The 18,251-nt window shown below is 43.6% G+C and overlaps 1 protein-coding gene across 1 annotated transcript in view; it reads left to right on the forward strand.

Moving 5' to 3' along the window:
- The window catches only part of FXYD1 (FXYD domain containing ion transport regulator 1), a 38,525-nt gene that overhangs the window by 16,676 nt on the left and 3,598 nt on the right, over positions 1-18,251 (forward strand). The window contains exons 2-6 of the mRNA XM_032227498.1: positions 2,127-2,180; positions 9,238-9,276; positions 11,419-11,493; positions 14,087-14,123; positions 16,855-16,904. Of these exons, the coding sequence (XP_032083389.1) occupies positions 2,129-2,180; positions 9,238-9,276; positions 11,419-11,493; positions 14,087-14,123; positions 16,855-16,904 (253 nt within the window). The 5' untranslated portion in view covers positions 2,127-2,128. The remainder of the gene's footprint in view (positions 1-2,126; positions 2,181-9,237; positions 9,277-11,418; positions 11,494-14,086; positions 14,124-16,854; positions 16,905-18,251) is intronic.

Below are 18,251 nucleotides of genomic sequence, written 5' to 3' on the forward strand. Positions count from 1 at the left end.
GTGGCAGTGACTGGATGTAACTCAAGGATTACCTTATTGATTGCAGTGGTTGGGAATGTGCAAGAAAAGAGACACTTTGCATGCCATGGGGCTAGTATGGGAGTCCTCGACTTACAACCACAATTGAGCCCAATATTTCTGTTAGCAAGTGAGACAGTTGTTAAGTGAATTTTACTCCATTTTACGACCTTTCCTGGTGCGGTTGCTAAGTGAATCGCTGCACTGGTTGCATTAGCAACAGGGTTGTTGAGTGAATCTGGCTCCTCCATTGATTTGGCTGGTCAGAAGATCGCAAAAGAGGGTCGCATGACCCCAATACAACCGTCATAAATGTGAGTCAGGGGCAAAGCATCTGAATGTTGATCACGTGACTACGGGGAGGCCGCAAATGGTCATAAGAATGAAAAATGGTCATAAGTCACTTTTGTTATTAAATATTATGGACATTTAACTAGAACAGGACATAAGGATTCAGTGTTATTGGAGGATTTTAGAAATATTAAATGAAATGCCAGTATGTGGTTATGTATTAAATTTCGGTATGTTTTATGATGAAGAATGGTTAAATGATTATAGTCAAATATAAATGGAGGTACAAGGGTACAAGTAACATGTATAAATATTTGAGTTAAAATACTTAAGTTAATTATGTTTGATGACTGTGGAAGAGATGCAAAAAATCTTTTGTAACCAACTGATACACTTTCCACAGTATGTAAGGAAGGAAGATTTTATGTGTTGTGTTTGTTTTGGAAAAAATATATTAAAAAATAAGTCACTTTTTTCAGTGACATAACTTTGAACAGTCACTAAATGAATTGTTGTAATCTGAGGACTACCTGCATAGTCTATTGATTGAGGCGTCAAGCTAGAAATCAGGACAGTTCAAGTCCTAGAAATATTCAACCTGGAAATCAGGAGAAATTTCCTGACAGTGAGAACAATCAACCCATGGAACAGAAGATGCCTTCGGAAGTTGTGGGAGCTTCATCACTGGAGACTTTCAAGAAGAGACTGGACAGAAATGGTATAGGCTTTCCTGCTTGAGCAGAGGGTTGGACTAGATGACCTACAAGGTCCCTTCCAACTCTGTTCATCTGTTATAAGGATCCTGCCTTAGCCATGAAAGCCAGCTGGGTGACCTTGGGCCAGTCCCTCTCTCTTAGTCCAAGCCACCTGACAGGCTTGTTGTGGGGGAAAATAGGACAGAGAAGGTCTGGGATATGTTATTATTTGTAAAAATAATAAAGGAGGGATAACAATAAATAAGAAAAAGGAGGGGGCTAAATGAAGAGTGGAAGTGCTCCTGAAGAAGTCCCATCTCAGCAGGAACATTGGCGGGAGAATTAGGGGTCGAAAGGAAAGATTTTTGACTTGCTTTTTAGAAAGGATGTTTCATGTGTCATATCTTTCATCCCCTTATCGTAGGCGTGGGTGAGATGTGAGGAACAGCTTCCCAGATGTCTTAGCCAAATATGACCAGATGGGAACTGTAGTTCAGCAACATCTGGCTCTCCACCCAGCCATAAGGATGGAACAATTTGCTATTTCCAAAGTGGGAATTTCCATTTCCTAGAAAGCAAAACCAAAAGCACAGAATGTCAGCGTTCCAAGTATCATGCAGAATTAAATCAAGGCAAAATGATCCTTTTTGTTCCAATTTAATAAGACAGACATCTTAGGCACATCTGTGTCAATCCCAATACTGGAAATGACATCAGAATTCCACCCAGTTAAAGGTTCATGATCTTGTCCCCATAGCCACAATCCATCACATGATCCAATCTTCTTCTTCCACACTGTCACCACACCCAGCTTCTTCCGGTCAGGTGTACTGGTGCGGAGACAAAGGATGATCTTGGCTTCTAGTAAAGAATGAAAAACAATACATTCCACAATCCTACTCCTGTCTATTTCCCCTTCCCATCGACTATACTAAAGAAACAGCATAATGAAATAAGAGAAAATGTGGCAGGCCAAAATTCTAAAAGGAATATAGTTGCAGGCCTGACACAGAAAATGGATTCAGTGTTTCACTGTTGGGTTACATGCTCCAACTTGACTGCTTTGTTCCATCCAGGAACCTGATTGTCCTTTTTGTATTTTTTTCTCCTCTCATCTTGCAGACATGTGGCTCCTCCTTCCTCTTTGTGGGATCTTCATAGCAAACTCAGCAGCAGGTAAGTTCAAGTCCGGCCTTCAAGGACCTATGACAGAAAGTAAGGACGCTGCCCTTCAGAAACACAATTTTTTTTTTGTTGTTGTTAGTTGCGAAGTTGTGTCTGACCCATCACGACCCCATGGACAACATTCCTCCAGGCCTTCCTGTCCTCTATCATCCTCTGGAGTCCATTTAAGTTCATGCCAACTGCTTCAGTGACTCCATCCAGCCACCTCATTCTCTGACGTCCCCTTCTTCTTTTGCCCTCCATCGTTCCCACCATGAGGCTCTTCTCCAGGGAGTCCTTCCTTATCATTAGGTGGCCAAAGTCTTTGAGTTTCCTCTTCAGTATCTGGCCTTCTAAAGAGCAGTCAGGGTTGATCTCCTCTAGGACTGACTGGTTTGATCACCTTGCAGTCCAAGGGACTCACAGGAGTCTTCTCCAGCACCAGAGTTCAAAGGCCTTCATTGTTTGGTGCTCGGCCTTTCTTATGGTCCAATTTTCACAGCCATCCATTGCAACTGGGAAAGCCATAGCATCGACTATACGCCCTAGTTTTCCCATTGCTTTCCTCCCCAGGAGCGAGCATCTTTTAATTTTAATTTCTTGGCTGCACATATATACACACAAACAAGCTCAGCCCACTGTATCCTGCACAAAAACATTGAGGTATAAAATTGCCACAATCTAAGTCCTAGATTGGCTGGGTTTTTCTAAAGGAAGGAAGGAAGGAAGGAAAAAAGGAAGATGAGAAGGAAGGAATGGAAATGTGAAGGAAGAAAGGAAGTCGTAGTGGTACAGTGGTTAGAATGCAGTATTGCAGGCTGACTCTGCCGACTGCCAGCAATTCGATCCTGATGGGCCTCAAGGTTTATTCAACCATCCATCCTTCCGAGTTCATTAAAATGAGGACCTGCATTGTTGGGGACAATAGGCTGACTCTGTAAACCGCTTAGAGAGGCTGTAAAGCAATGTGAAGCGGTATATAAGTCTCAGTGCTACTGCTAAGTGCTAGCGCTACTGATAGGGGAAGCTAGTTTTAATGGCCTTGGGTGTCCTGAGTTGACTGGTCTTTCCTTAGGGAGATGAGTATTATCTTGTCTAATGTCAAGACTCATCCCTGGAGGCCTTTCCCCCTTATCTTTTGATTGTCTCTCCAGTGATCCATTGATTGATTTCATGCATAAGGCGTACCGTATTAAAACAATTCCAAAATGCAAATAAAACACGCTGACTTAGTAAACCGCTTAGAGAGGGCTGTAAAGCACAGTGAAGTGGTGTATAAGTCTAAGGGCTGTTGCTATATCTTAGCAATTCCCCGCTCCAAGGAATGCAGGTTATATTTTGAAAGTTAGTTCTAGTCAATACCCCGTTGCCTGTCCTGCCGTGTTATTAAAGAGTTGGGGGTCCACTGCTCCGCCCCGGAACAACTCAAGGTGACACAACAATTGTAATTGTAATTGTAATTGCTTTATTTGTATGCCGCCCTTTTCCCTGGGGGGACTCAGGGTGGCTCACAATTTCAGGGGGAGGGGGAACAAACAAGTTACAAACATAAAACAATACATCATTAAAAACGCAACAGTCATACAATTCGAGTGGGGTTAAGGTCTGTAGCCCCAGGCCTGTTGGGACAGCCAGGTTTTAAGGGCTACGTGGAAGGTCTGGAGGGTGGTGAGGGTACGAATCTCCACGGGGAGTTCGTTCCAGAGGGTCGGAGCAGCCACCGAGAAGGCTCTCCTCCGGGTAGTTGCCAGCCGACATTGGCCAGCCTAATCTATGGGATCTTATCGGCCTAGTGGAGGTAATTGGCAGTAGGCGGTCTCCCAAGTACCCAGATCCCATACCATGAAGGGCTTTATAGGTGACAACTAGCACCTTGAAGCGCACCCAGAGATCAACAGGCAGCCAGTGCAGCTCGCGGAGGATAGGTGTTACGTGGGTGAAACGAGGCGCACTCACAATCGCTTGCGCGGCTGCATTCTGCACCAGCTGAAGTCCAAATTGTGCCTTGTGACATCCTGAGACAAACCCTGACCTTTTGAACTTGAGTCCAGACATTGGAGGCAGATATGGAAGTCCCGTGGTTTGGGTTGCAAAGCAGAGTGATTCCCCAGCCACCCATGGGCCCTTCGACCCTTTAGTCATAGATAACCTGTCAAGCTGGGGTTTTGAGAATTGAAATTCAAAAACTCTTGTAGAATATTGATCTGATATTTAACGGAAGCCAGGATCTCTCTCTCTCTCCCTCTCCCTCTCCCCCCTTCTCTCTCTCTCTCTCTCTCTCTGTCTCCATCTAGTGCTAGTTGTCACCTACAAAGCCCTTCATGGTATTGGATCTGGGTACTTGAGAGACCGCCTACTGCCAATTACCTCCACTCGACCAATTAGATCCCACAGATTAGGCCTCCTCCGAGTTCCATCAGCCAGTCAATGTCGACTGGCAACCACGCGGAGGAGAGCCTTCTCTGTGGCAGCTCCGACCCTATGGAACGAACTCCCCGTGGAGATTCGTACCCTCACCACCCTCCAGGCCTTCCGCATAGCCCTTAAAACCTGGCTGTCTCGACAGGCCTGGGGCTAAAGACCTCACCGTACCCGAATAGTATGAATGTTGTGTTTTTTAATGAAGTACTGTCCTATATGTAACTTGGTTTGTCCCCCCCCCTCCTTCTGAATTGTGAGCCGCCCTGAGTCCCCCCAGGGAAAAGGGCGGCATACAAATATTAATAAATACCAAATACCAAAATACCATCTCCCTCTCCCTTTCCCTCTCCGTCCGTATCAGTCTGTCTGTCTGTCTATTCCTAGGAGTCAATTTAACCTTAGATCCTGAAAAATCTTGCCCACCTTTGAGGTTAGGCTTATTTATTACCTGTATGATATTAATGATGGTGAAAGAGCTGGTGACATTGAAAGTGGGTTTCTGATTCCCCATTGAGGCATGAGGGTTGTGATTTTGAAAGTTCGGTTGCATTTTATTCACTAGAATAAACAAAATACACAGACTGAATGGCTAGGATTACACATCATGCTAATCCATGGTTTTTTTAAGATTATAATTACAATGCATTACAGAGCTGCAACTCATAGCATGTCCTAGTCAGTGTATTCAACTTTGTCAACTTTTAGGAGAATAGAATAGAATGGAATAGAATAGAATAGCAGAGTTGGAAGGGACCTAGGAGGTCTTCTAGTCTACCCCCTGCTTAGGCAGGAAACCCTATGCCATTTCAGAAAAAAAGATTATCCAACATCTTCTTAAAAACTTCCAGCGTTGGAGCATTTACAAGTTCTGGAATGTGTAGACTTCAATTCCCAGATGTGTAGAGCAGTGGTGGGTTTCAAAATTTTTTCGAACCTACTCTGTGGGTGTGGCCTCCTTTGTGGGAGTGGCTTGCCGGCCATGTGACCTGGTGGGAGTGGCTTGCCGGCCATGTGTTTTCTTTCTCTCTCTCTCTCTCTCTCTCTCCTTCCTTTTGTCTCTCTATCCCTTTTCCCTTTTTTTATCTCTCACTTTTACTTTCCTTTTTTTTTCTTTCTTTCTTTCTTTCTTTCTTTCTTTCTTTCTTTCTTTCTTTCTTTCTTTCTTCCTTTCTTCCTTCCTTCCTTCCTTCCTTCCTTCCTTTCTCTTTCTCTCTCTCTCTCTCTCTCTGTGAGTCTGTGTGTGTGTTTGTGTGTCAGTGGTGGGTTTCAAAAAATTTTGGAACCTCTTCTGTAGGTGTGGCCTACTTTCCGGGTCCACTGGTGGAGCCTCTTCTAACCGGTTCGGTAGATTTGATGAACCGGTTCTACCGAACTGGTGCGAACTGGCAGGAACCCACCTCTGGTGTAGCGTTCAATTCGCAGGATTCCCTGCTAACATGCTTGTTGCTAAGAATTCTGGGAACTGAGAAACACACATTTAGAACCAACGGGAAAGAATATCTGTAGCTCAAGGTTGAACTGTGTGGCCCTCTGTGCTCTCTGAGCTTGGGGGTTTGCTTGCAGACGTTTCTTTACCCGCTAAGGTAACATCTTCAGTTTAAATAGAAGATGACAAAGTTGGGAAATCCAGTGGTAATCCAACTGAACTCTTACGAATTGGATGAATGAGTTAAATCCAGTCACTGAGCCAAACCTGTACATTAAAATGATGCTGTGAGTTACAATTAGTTGCATCCCAGCTATCGTAAAAGGGGCTGTGTACAAGGCTACCTATCAACAAAACAAGCAGGAGATCTTGTTTAAAGTATTTATTTATCGACAGCGGCTGACTTCACGACTCCTTTTGACTTCCCTTAGTTAGAACAAAGGGGGAAGAACTCCATGTGTTCACCAGCCTCCTCTATTCTTCAGTGCCGAGACATTTGTTTCTGATGAATAAGTCAGTGGAACATACGAAAAGGTGAAGTGCATAAAAGTGGTACCTGTTCTTCAGCTCTGAAGCAGTTGAAAAGAAAAACCACCTTAAGAACAGCGATCAGTTGTAAAATAATAAAATAAATCAGCCCACAGCGCGAGGGGAGAAAAATAGCACTAGCAATACCACTTAGACTTATATACCGCTTCACGGTGCATTGCAGCCTTCTCTAAGCAGTTTACAGAGTCAGCCTGTTGCCCCCAACAATCTGGGTCCTCATTTTACTGACTTCGGAAGGATGGAAAGCTGCATGACCCATCAAAACCGCGCTCGACTAAACCACGCCCAATTAAACCGCGTCACTGACGACATCAACAGGGCGACAACAGCCAGCGCGGAGAAAGAAGGGCGCTTTAAATAGCGCTTTGAAAGCAAGCCGATTCAACTTAAGTTAAGGGTTAGGTTTAGGGTTAGGTTTAGGGTTAGGGTTAGGGTTAGGGGGGTTAGGTTTAGGTTTAGGTGTTAATTTTAGGTTTAGGGTTTACAGCGTGCTTCTGTCTCCACGTTGTTGTCGCCCTGTTGATGACGTCAGCGACGCGGTTTAGTCGAGGGCGGTTTTGTGGTGGAACCGGGAAGCTGAGTCAATCTTTTTTTCCCCCCAAAGAATTTTTTATTTTTTTTATTCTCTTACATACCATTTTAAGTATACATTCACATAATTGTTCTTCTTTACATTTATCATTCTTATACATTTATTATTCCATTTCATAGGTTATAAGGTACAGTTTGGGTTGATTTATTTACCATCCCTTCCTCGTTTTGTAATACCACCTTCTTTTCTCCCTCCCTCCCTTCTCTACTTCCTCCCTCCCTCCTGTCCTTCTCCTGAGGTGGCGCAGTGGTTAGAGTGCAGTACTGCAGGCCACTTCAGCTGACTGTTATCTGCAGTTCAGCGGTTCTAATCTCACCGGCTCAAGGTTGACTCAGCCTTCCATCCTTCCGAGGTGGGTGAAATGAGGATCCAGACTGTGGGGGCAATATGCTGACTCTGTAAACTGCTTAGAGAGGGCTGAAAGCCCTATGAAGCGGTATATAAGTCTAACTGCTATTGCTACTGCTATTGCTTTCTTCTTCCCTTATCTTTCTTTGACTGCTTCCTCTTCCCGCTCTTACCCTCTCTCCTTCTCTTTCTCTCCCTTCCATCCTCCTCTCCTTACTCTTTCTTCTTTCCCCCATCTTCCTTTCTTTCTCTCCTCCTCTCTCCCTTTATTTTTCTATTATTGTTGGCGTATATTTCAAATCTCAGATTATGTTTCCTTGGGATGGTATTTCCGCCAACCCAAATATAATTTAGTATCATTTCCTATTCCCTTACCTTCACTAGTCTACCCTAGTTATGTTCCCCCCCCCCTTTATATCTCGCTCTTGCATATATACTTATATATTTAATATTTCTTTTCTGTTTTTCCCTTCTCCCCACCCCTTTCCAATTAATAGTGCATTGTCTGGGTACTTTATCATTTCCCTATTTTCATTTCTAGCTTGCTTTCTGTAGCCAATCATAAAATCTTCCCCATGTCAATCTTGAGCCGTTCAGAATCAAACTCCCGAACTGCTGGCAGTTGGTAGTCAGCAGAATTAGCCTGCAGTACTGCATTCCAACCACTGTAGCACCACAGCCCTTATACCCAAATAAATATAGACAGAAATGAAAAGATCTGAAACCTATGGGCAAGATAAAGCTTTTAAAAATAAATAAGAAATGGATACAGATAGTCCTTGATTTATGACCACAATTGCATGAATAGATGTCCCAGTTTACATGCTGACTTCTATACAACAATTAGGGATGCGGTGGCTCAGTGGCTAAGATGCTGAGCTTGTCGATCGGAAAGCTCGGCGGTTCAGTGGTTCGAATCCCTAGTGCCGCATAATGCAGTGAGCTCCTGTTACTTGTCCCAGCTTCTGCCAACCTAGCAGTTCGAAAGCACGTAAAAAGTGCAAGTAGAAAAATAGGGACCACCTTTGGTGGGAAGCTAACAGAGTGTTGTGCGCCTTCGGCGTTGAGTCATGTCGGCCACATGACCACGGAGACGTCTTTGGACAGCACTGGCTCTTTGGCTTTGAAACGGAGATGAGCACTGCCCCCTGGAGTCGGGAATGACTAGTATGCATGTGTGAGGGGAACCTTTACCTTTATAGCTATACAACACTTTAAAACAGTGTTTTCAATCTTGGCATCTTTAAGTTACCAGTAAGTGGACTTCAACTCCCAGAATACCACAGCCACCCGGGATGGCTAGGGAATGCTGGGAGTTATAGCCCACATACCTTAAAGCTGCCAAGGGTTGGGAAACACTGATTTAAGAGATGAGGCATGCAAGGTCAACTCTCCTAGACTGGCAGTAGGAAAAGTTGAAGAACATAATCATTGGGTGGGTTTGTGTAGAAAAAAAAAGTTTTAGTTCTTATAATATTTGCACATGGTGGAAGCCTTAATATGTCCTGCTGGGTTTCAAAGGAGCTAAAACAAATAAACTTCTTACTCTTTTTTCCCCCTCTAATCAAGATTAGAGAAACCGATAAGATTACTGTCAATGTTTTTTTTGCTGGTTATTTTTCTCATCTTGATGACAGCTCCCTCGCCTTAACTGGTTAGGGAGCACAGTTAAGGCTATCTGAGGGGGGGGGGTTCTTTCATAATTCACCTCCTGCTCTCTGTTCATCTTTCAGAGCCCCCCAAGGAGCAGCCCCATGACCCCTTCATTTACGGTAAGTTAATCATTCCTGAAAGCTTGTCTGGGGCCTTGGGAGCCAATGCAAATTGCTACAACCCTCAGAGTTAGGAAACAAAGCACAGGATGAGAAAAAACAACAACTCGGAAGGATTCCTCTGTTTTTATTTAATTTGGAAACAAGCAGATCAGTGGTGGGTTTCAGCCAGTACAGCGTGGTATGGCTGTACCAGTAATAGTCGGGAGCAGCAGCCACCGTACCGATACGGTGGCTCATTTGGCCTATCCGCCCGCTTGCATTCCATACCTGTTTTTGAAGCAACCGGGCCAATCGCGCACACGCGTACAGTGTGCGACACCTGCGCAGCCTCCAATGAGCAGCTGGGTGTCGCAGGGGCGGTGGAGTGCGCATGTGTGCACAGCGCACATCTGGTGCATGCACAGCGCACGTCCGGGGTTTGCATGAACAGACCACGAGCAGCGTACCGATAGCGATGGTAGGAGCAACCCGCCACTGAATCAGATGATTCTTTAGCCCCAATAATGCTTTAGAGAAAGATCCCTTTTCTTCAGGCTTTCTAGCATTCGAAAGTATTTCCAAAGTATTTCTAGTATTAGCCAGTATTAGACCTTTGGATGCAAATGTAAGGAAATGCCTTTGTTGTCCTTTCCTCCCCAACTCACTGCTTTGCGAAGTTAATAGGGCAACAATCTAGAGCAGTGTTTCTCAACCTTGGCAACTTGAAGATGTCTGGACTTCAACTCCGGACATCTTCAAGTTGCCAAGGTTGAGAAACATTGATCTAGAGGAAGATAAGTGGGGAAAGATGTCCAGAATAATTTGCTGATTTGGAACTGAAGAAGAACACCTCTAGCATCCACTTAAAAAAAAAAAATTATCTCACCTTTGTTATTTTATAAATAATTGAAGGCAATGAACACATTCCTTGATACTCCGTCCCCCTCCTCCTATTTTTCACAAGACAACAACCCTGCGAAGTGGGTTGGGTTGAGGGAGAGGGACCGTGCCCAGCTAGCTTTCACACTGAAGATGGGACTAGAATACACTATGAATGCATTGGCGACATCCATTTCCCTCTACGAATTCATGGGGACTGAATCGTAACCCTACGTAGATTCTCACCCCACCCCCAATGGGATTTCCCCAGGGGTGAAATGTTACCGGTTTGGACTGGTTCGCCGGAACCAGTAGTAAAAAAAATGCTACCGGTTCGGGTGAACCAGTAGTTCCAACAATCAGCTGTGCAACAATCAGCTGTGCCATGCAATTAGATTCACTAGAAAGCAAGGTTTCCTGCTTTCAAATATAAATGGCGCGGCACAGCTGATTTCACACAGCTGATTATTGGAACTACCCATTTGCCTGAGCTGATAGCATCTTTTACTACCGGTTTGGGTGAACCTGGAGTTCTGACGATCAGCTGTGCAACAATCAGCTGTGCCAGAAGATTTAGATTTGCTAGAAAGCAGGAAATCCTGCTTTCTAGTGAATCTAAATTACGCGGCACAGCTGTTCTGCCCCTTGCCTTTCTACTTACATTTGCAGACTCAGAAAAGGCTTCTTCATCCCCCTTTTTCAGCGCTGCATGCACGAAGCAAACCGGTAGCAGAGTATTTCACCCCTGGATTTCCCCATGTATTTTACTATGAAATGTACGTAGAGCAGCCTCAAAATGTAATCACTTTCCTAAGCATACCAATGTGCTATGGATCCAATGGCGATGTCCATTTTGCTCTCCGAATTCATGGAAACCTAACCGTAATTCTAAGGCTAAGGGCAGAGGTGGTATTCAGCCGGTTCGGACCGGTTTGCCTGAACTGGTGGTGGAAATTGTGGGTTTGCCCACACGCCCTGGCTCTATACCTTTGCATGCAAGCGAAGTGGGCATGCATACATGCACGTGCTCACATTTGCGAATCGGGAAGGAAAGTAAGTGATTACAACCCCTGGCCAAGGATTTGGGGAAGAGCTCATAAAGCAGGAAGGAGAGGGATCATTGATGGAGATGAAATCATTTTCTTCTGGCCCAGGGATGGGTGGACCGCACTTCTCTCCCTTCCGTGGGTGTTTAGGCCTATAGAAATAGGGCTCTTTGTTCTAATTCCAACCTACTTTCTATTCCTCGCATGACCAAGTCGTTTTTCTCCCCCACACCAGATTACTATTCGCTGAGAGTTGGAGGCTTGGTGTTTGCTGTTGTCCTTTTTCTGATGGGCATCATCATTATCTTTAGTGAGTAGCTACCATCCAGTAGTTGCCCGGGAAGGGGGCTTAGTGGGTTGGGATCAGGACACCCTTGAAGTATTGCCGAGTGTGTTCATACATCGCAGAAAGCACCGGTGTGGTTTGGTTGAGTCCGACTTCTCTCTTGTGTCTGAACCCAACTATCAGACTGTGGGATCCAAGACTTATGCCTGGGAAATAAAATGTGTCATAGATCAAGGGTCTCCAACCTTGGCAACTTTAAGACTTGTGGATTTCAACTCTTGGCATTCCTCAGCCAGCTTGCTGGCTGAGGAATGCCAAGAGTTGAAATCCACAAGTCTTAAAGTTGCCAAGGTTGGAGACCCCTGTCATAGATCATGCTCAACTTAAGATTTAGCTACTGTTCAAAATTACAACGAAGCTCCTTCGGGCTTCTTATGTCCCAGTGTTGAGAGTCCCCCTCCATGGTCACATTAACCACACTTGGCAACCGGGACTCATAGATGGCCATTTGCACCATCCCTCAATCATTCTCACCTCGCTTTATAATAGTTTTGCCAAAAACTAGCACTGACTTCTGTTTTTCAGCAAAACCACAGCCATAGCTCATCACTGTTCATTTAACAAGTACAGCATTCCCTTAACAACCATGGTGGTTACTTTACAGCTGCCTTGTTTACTTAATGACCACCACAAAAAAAAGGTCATACAAATCAGGTCACATTGTTGATCCCGTTTGTGACTCTGATGAGATTACGACTGGGATGGGCAAGTCCATGTAACTTGCGGACCATGACCCATCAAAAGGGTGAACGACAAAACCGCGCCCAACTAAACCGTGTCGCTGATGTCATCAATGCAGCGACAACAGCCAGCGCGGAGAAAGAAGGGCGCTTTAAATAGCGTGTTGAAAGAAAGCCGATTCAACTTAAGGTAAGGGTTAGGTTTAGGGTTAGGTTTAGGGTTAGGTTAAGGGTTAGGGTTAGGTTTAGGTTTAGGGTTAGGTTAAGGGTTAGGGTTAGGTTTAGGTTTAGGGTTAGGTTAAGGGTTAGGGTTAGGTTTAGGGTTAGGTTAAGGGTTAGGGTTAGGTTAAGGGTTAGGTTAAGGGTTAGGTTTAGGGTTAGGTTAAGGGTTAGGTTTAGGGTTAGGGTTAGGTTTAGGATTAGGTTTAGGATTAGGTTTAGGGTTAGGTTTAGGGTTAGGTTTAGGTTTAGGGGTTAAGTTTAGGTTTATCGTTTACAGCATGCTTCTGTCTCCGGGCTGTTGTCGCCCTGTTGATTATGTCAGCAACGCGGTTTAGTCGGGCGCGGTTTTGTCGTTCGCCCTTTTGTCGGTGAACCCTTGCGGACTACCTGTACTCTGAAAAGGTGCTCCAGATTTCTACTATGGGCTAGCACAGGGATCGGCAACCTTAAGCCCCCAAAGAGCCACAAAGGTCCTAACCGGAAGCCGCCTGTTCAATTCTGGAGCCGACTGAAAGTCCAGTTCCCCCACCATAGAGTCTCCTCCTTGCACGGCATCCTTTTTCCTCTACCTGTCCTAACCAAAAGCCCTATCAATTGTGGAACCAACCAGTGACAGAGAGCCGCAGCAGAGGGATGAAAGAGCCACATGCAGCTCCGGAGCCACAAGTGGCCGACCCCTGGAGTAGCAGAACTTTATTCCTTGTGTCAGAGAATGTAAGTTGGAGAGCATTGTATTAGCATTATGATTTAAGATCTTCTCTACTGCAGGCTCTCCTCCATTCTGATTCAAAGTGACCGAAGGCCAGATAAGAAGTAGTGGATGGAAACTAAGGAAGGAGAGAACCCACCTAGAAGTAAAGAGAAATATCCTAACAGAACAATTCATCAGTAGAATAGCTGACCTCCAGAAGTTGCGGGTGCTCCAACACTGGAGGCGTTTAAGAGATTGGACAGCCATTTGTCCAGAATGGTATAGGACAGGCATCCTCAATCTATGGGCCGTGGGATGGATATGGCTTGCTGAAGCTATTAAAATGCCCCAGGAGAGAGAGAGAGAGAGATAGGTGGAAAGAGATATGGAGAGACAGACAGACAGACAGACAGGGGAGAGAGAGAGAGAGACAGAGAGAGAGACAGAGACAGAGACAGACAGAGGCAGAAAGAGAGAGACAGAGAGAGAGTTGTTGATTGTAAGCTCCTTGGGGCTGAGAAGAATTGCTGAAGTGGACCACTAAACAACTTAAAAAATGATCTAGTAAAAAGAAAAGTCAACCAAAAGAGCAACATGGAAACAAAAACAAATAAAACACTCCCAGGAGCAAAACAAACGAAAGTTTAATTTGTGTGTATTGTTTAATGGACTGCTAAATTGGCCACACCCACCCAGTCACATGCCCACCTAACCACACCAACCCAGCTGGTCCAGCACCCCAACAGTCTGAGGGACCATGAATTGGCTCATTTTTTAAAAGTTTGAGGATCCCTGGTATAAGATCTCCTGCTTGAGCAGAGAGTTGGACTAGAAGACCTCCAAGGTCCCTTCCAACTCTGTTATTCTGTGAAATAGTGCTTCTCACAAAAAAACACCCCACTCATCCCTGCTCAGATTCTTTTGGGGTCCTTGCTCAACTCATCTTCCTTTCTTTCTCTCCTAGGCCGGCACTGTCGTTGCAAATTCAACCAGCAGCAAAGGTAAAAATCCTAGCATAAAGTTAATTTGGAGGGGAAGTGGAACGGCGGTTATCCAAGTTGTTTCAAATGGACAAAGGACAGTATGAAAAAAAAGTGGGGGAAGCCAAATAGGATGTTTTGCGATGTGGTTCAAATATCTTAATTATTTGGAGAGTTGAAACACCCTGCTTCTTCTTTATTCTCTTTAATTTCCATTTTCTTTTATTATCTCCCTGCTGGGGAAGATTCTGGCCAGCACAATGATTCATTCTCTGAATTAGTCCATCTGCTGATAATTGCTTTCTTTCTGGAATGCCGAGATTGGGAGAGGGGAGAGACCGGGCATTAAAAGGTTAACTTGTAAGCATGATGTTGATAATTACCCAATAAATGAGCTTTTAATTTTGACCTTTGTAGAAATATTCAGATGATTCACCATAACTTGGAGATTTGGAAGCTGGTGGGGTGCTACCAGCAAATAAGAGTTGTGAAAATTGGGAAGAAAAGAGTATCACAGATTGTTTAAAGAGAAAGACTGGTTAATCAACTCCCTATTAACTTCAGGAAACACGGTGGCACAGTGGCTAAGATGCTGAGCTTGTCGATCAGAAAGGTCGGCAGTTCAGAGGTTTGAATCCTTAGCGCCGCATAACGGCGTGAGCTCCCGTTACTTGTCCCAGCTTCTGCCAACCTAGCAGTTCGAAAGGATGTAAAAATGCAAGTAGAAAAATAGGGACCACCTTTGATGGGAAGGTTAACAGCGTTCTGTGCACCTTTGGTATTGAGTCATGCCGGCCACATGACCACGGAGACTTCTTTGGGCAGCTCTGGCTCTTCGGCTTTGAAACGGAGAGGAGCACTGCCCTCTGCATAGCATGATATAATCTTCTGCATAGCATGAAGAGCAAAATGGGATGGCCAGTTTGCAGTTCTCCAGAGGATGTTTCTCTTGTATGAATGAAGCTCACGAACAACCCGGAGGGAGGGAAGGCAAGAATTCCCACTGCGGCATATTGTTGCACCCATGTGTACATTCATTATCTATCTATCTATCTATCTATCTATCTATCTATCTATCTATCTATCTATCTATCTTTCTTTCTTTCTTTCTATCTTTCTATCTTTCTATCTTTCTATATCTATCTATCTTCCTTCCTTCCTTTCTTTCTTTCTTTCTTTCTTTCTTTCTTTCTTTCTTTCTTTCTATCTTTCTATCTTTCTATCTTTCTATCTTTCTAACTTTCTATCTTTCTATCTTTCTATCTTTCTATCTTTCTATCTTTATCTTTCTATCTTTCTATATCTATCTATCTTTCTATCTTTCTATCTTTCTATCTTTCTATCTTTCTATCTTTCTATCTTTCTATCTTTCTATCTTTCTATCTTTCTATCTTTCTATCTTTCTATCTTTCTATCTTTCTATCTCTATATCTATCTATCTTTCTTTCTTTCTATCTTTATCTATCTATCATCTATCTATCTATCTATCTATCTATCTATCTATCTATCTATCTTTCTTTCTTTCTTTCTATCTTTCTATCTTCCTATCTTCCTATCTTTCTATCTTTCTATCTTTCTATCTTTCTATCTTTCTATCTTTCTATCTCTATATCTATCTATCTATCTTTCTTTATTTCTATCTCTATCTATCTATCTATCTATCTATCTATCTATCTATCTATCATCTATCTCTATCCATTTATCTATTTATCTCTATATCTATCTCTATATCTATCTATCTATCTATCTATCTATCTATCTATCTATCTATCTATCTATCTATCTATCTATCTATCTATCTATCTATCTATCTATCTATCTATCTATCTATGTTTATCATTATCTTTTAGTAGGCTAAATTGGTATTCCTTTTGGATGTCAGCAGGGGGTGCTGTAGCATAGCTTTTATACAAAAAAAATCCCCGCTTTCTTTCCCTGTGCAAGTCCCGCACCCAATGACATCATCCCTGAGCCGCCTGCATTGATAACTCTGCCTCTGTTTTCAGCCAGTACAATTCCCAGCACATTGCATTCCGATGATTTAGCAAGGCAATATTTTCAGCCTTACTCTGAGCCAATCTTGGCAACTTTTAAGACTGGTAGACTTTGACTACCAGTCGCGGTGGCTCAGTGGCTAAGACTCTGAGCTTGTTAATCAGAAAGGTCAGCAGTTCGAACCCCTAGTGCCATGTAACAGAGTGAGCTCCCAATACTTGTTCAGCTTCTGCCAACCTAGCAGTTCGAAAACACATAAAAAATGCAAGTAGAAAAATAGGAACCACCTTTGGTGGGAAGGTAACAGTGTTCCATGTGCCTTTAGTATTTAATCATGCTGGCTACATGACCACGGAGACATCTTCGGACAGTGCTGGCTCTTCGGCTTTGAAATGGAGATGAGCACCCCCCCCCCTTAGACTCGGGAACGACTAGCACATATGTGTGAGGGGAAACGTTACCATTACCTTTTAGACTTCAACACCCAGAATTCCTCTCATGCTGGCTGGGGAATTCTGGGAGTTGAAATCCACAAATCTTACAGTTGCCAAGCTTGGACACCCGCCATTTTGCAATCAGCTGAAACAGTTCCTTAAAAGGGAAAAACAATACTGTAAAATGTAGGAGCTACGGAGCTTATAGGGGTTTGTGGCGTATGGGATATTTAGTGAATGCTCTAAACCTGTTCTGCATGGAAAGAATTTTCACTAGTTGCTATGATGAAGCTCCCGTGTGACGGTTTGGTTTTGTCCCCCAGGACCGGAGAACCGGATGAAGAGGAAGGAACTCTGCGCAACTCAATCCGGCGTAAGAGCCAAGCTGTGGCCGCATCCACCCTCTGTTTCCCTTTTCTCCTCAGGAGAACTTTTTCTAGGCCAGGGAACTTATTAAAAATAATTACTTTTTATATATTTATTTCAAAGGATTATAGCTGCGCAACTCTAACTTAAGCAAAGGGAACAAGAGAAAGAAAACTGAGCTTGCTTTTAGAAAAGAACAGAACAGAACAGGATATGTACGAAATAAGATGTGTAAAATATGGATATAAATATGGATATAGTTATATAAGATAGATATGTAGTGATAAAGGAAACACAATGGAAATGTAAAAGATGTAAGATGTGCTGCAAGGTGATATTATTGTATAAATTGTGTGTGTGTGTGTGTGTGTTTTCGTAGATTTTCACGGGTGTAAGTATGCTGGTCTTGTTGTATTCAGGTCTTTTCCCATGTAAGATTGAGATTGTCTTGGCAACATTTCGGCGAGGTCTCACTCGCCATCTTCAGGCTGGTGTTTTCAGCTTAAAGCTTGGTTGGAGCTGCCGTCTTTCTATAAATTTTGATGGTGTGTGTGTGTGTGTGGAGTGCTGGCTTTGTTTCAGTAAGTGGATTGATTGGCTGTGTGGTTGCTTCATGATTGGTAGATTGGTGCTGGCTGTGGGTCCGTTGTTGTTTTGTGTTGTAACGGCCTGGAGCCCCACCCACCACCCAATCATGATACAACCACACAGCCAATCAATACACTTACTGAAACAAAGCAAACCCTCCACCCCCCCCCAAGATTTATAGAAAGACGGCAGCTCCGACCACACTTTAAGCCGAAAACAGCAGCCTGAAGATGAAGAGTGAGACCTCGCCGAAATGTTGCCAAGACAATATCAATCTTACAAGGGAAAAGACCCGAATACAACAAGACCAGCATAGATAGGTAGGTAGGTAGGTAGGTAGGTAGGTAGGTAGGTAGGTAGGTAGGTAGGTAGATAGATAGATAGATAGATAGATAGATAGATAGATAGATAGATAGATAGATAGATAGATAGATAGATAGATAGATACAGGTAGGTAGGTAGGTGGGTAGGTAGGTAGGTAGATGATAGATAGATAGATAGATAGATAGATAGATAGATAGATAGATAGATAGATAGATAGATAGATAGATAGATAGAGAGAAATAATAGAAAGGAATAGAATAGAATAAGGAATAGAATAAAATAGAATAGAATAACAGAATTGGAAGGGACCTTGGAGGTCTTCTAGTCCAACCCCTTGATAAGCAGGAAACCCTATACCAGTGATGGCGAACCTTTTAGACACCGAGTGCCCAAACTCTGCGTGCGCACATGCCCAAATGGAAAGGTGCACGCACATTCAAAT

This window comes from Thamnophis elegans, chromosome 12, assembly GCF_009769535.1.
Source record: "Thamnophis elegans isolate rThaEle1 chromosome 12, rThaEle1.pri, whole genome shotgun sequence".
Classification (NCBI taxonomy): domain Eukaryota; kingdom Metazoa; phylum Chordata; class Lepidosauria; order Squamata; family Colubridae; genus Thamnophis; species Thamnophis elegans.